Raw genomic sequence first — 1,416 nt, 5'->3', positions numbered from 1 at the left:
AACGAATGGCAGAGTAGACTCGACGGGCCGAATGGACTAACTTCTGCTCCGATAGTCTTGCGGTCTTAGGTTTCTCTGGATCATTTCATTGGCAATGTGCAGTCCCGGGCTCAATGAGCAGCAATGTCCATTGAAAGCAAAGCTCATAGTATCGTAGAACTCCTACAATGTGGAAACAGGTCCTTTAGCCCAACACATCTGCACTGATCTCTGAAGAGTAACCTACTCAGATCCACTTTCCTACCCTCCACAAATTGCACACAGACCCCCAAGGATGGAATTATTCCTGGGTTCCTAGTGCCATGAGGCAACAGTGCTAACCCTGAGCCACCATGGACTTGTGGTTTTGGGGGGTGGGCGAGGCTATTGCAGTCCAGCAGAAAACAAAAACAGCCCACCTACTCTCCCACTGCACTCACAGGCAGGAGGTTCAGTCCTGGGGGGTGACCGAAGGCAGCGACACTGGTAGGATCTGATTGCTGGGAGCTCTGGTGCCCCCGCTGGTGCTTCCACAAGTTGTAGGAAAACATGAACCTCTTCCCACACTCGGGCAAACTGAAGGGCATCTCCCCGGTGTGGGCACATTGGTGCTTCAGCAGGGAGGAGGAATTGCGGAAGGCCTTCCCGCACTTAGGGCAGCAGAATGGCCTCCCCAACCCCCACTCCCCCGTGTGGACCAGCTGGTGCTTCAGCAGTGTGGTGGAGCGGGTAAAGACCTTCCCACATTCGGGGAAGGAGAACGGCTTCTCCCTGGTGTGGATGGACTGGTGCCTCAGCAGGGCCGAGGAATTGCTGAAGGCCTTCCTGCACATAGGGCAACTGAACGACATCTGACCAATGGGCCAATAGGTCGGAGGGAAGAGCAAAGCCCTTCCTGTACTCGGAGCAGAAGAATGGCCTCTCCTCAGTGTGGACCCACCGGTGTCTCAGCAGGTGGGAAGAACTGCTGATGGCCATCTCGCACTTGGGGCCGGAGAACGGCCTTCCACGGTGTGGACCAACTGGTGCGTCAGCAGGGCAGAGGAATCACTGAAGGCCTTCCCACACTCTGGGGAGCAGAAAGGCCTCTTCCCCTGTGTGGACCCATTGGTGTTTCAGAACCCTTTCAAATTTCACAATATCCTTCAAATAGGAAGGAGACCAGAATTGCACACAATATTCCAAAAGTGGTCTAACCAATGTCCTGTACAGCCACAACATAACTTCACAACTCCAAACTCAGTCAGAGGATTGTGAAAGCTTTCAAAACCAACAAAAAACAAACAGGAAAGAATGGAGGGACAAGCCGAGGTTTTGAGAGTCAGGTTGGAAGCATCCCTGAGAAATCGGCGGACTGAGTTTATTGGGTACCCATTCTCCTTAAATACACTATTTCCGTATTTCTCTTGTGCTCTTCGTAGTTTCTCTGTGCTGCAG

At 52.7% G+C, this 1,416-nt stretch overlaps 1 protein-coding gene across 1 annotated transcript; it reads right to left on the bottom strand.

The window, feature by feature from the left end:
- Positions 1–419: 419 nt before the first annotated feature.
- On the bottom strand, positions 420–830 carry LOC122546073 (zinc finger protein 397-like; the record flags this gene model as incomplete). Its single annotated transcript, XM_043684911.1, has 1 exon — positions 420–830. A coding segment is annotated over exon 1 (411 nt), but the record flags the coding sequence as incomplete, so codon positions are not given.
- Positions 831–1,416: the final 586 nt, after the last annotated feature.

This window comes from Chiloscyllium plagiosum, unplaced genomic scaffold (assembly GCF_004010195.1).
Source record: "Chiloscyllium plagiosum isolate BGI_BamShark_2017 unplaced genomic scaffold, ASM401019v2 scaf_56601, whole genome shotgun sequence".
NCBI classification, from domain to species: domain Eukaryota; kingdom Metazoa; phylum Chordata; class Chondrichthyes; order Orectolobiformes; family Hemiscylliidae; genus Chiloscyllium; species Chiloscyllium plagiosum.
The sequence above is the reverse complement of the archived record's forward strand: the minus strand, read 5'-3'. Positions and strand labels throughout refer to the sequence as shown.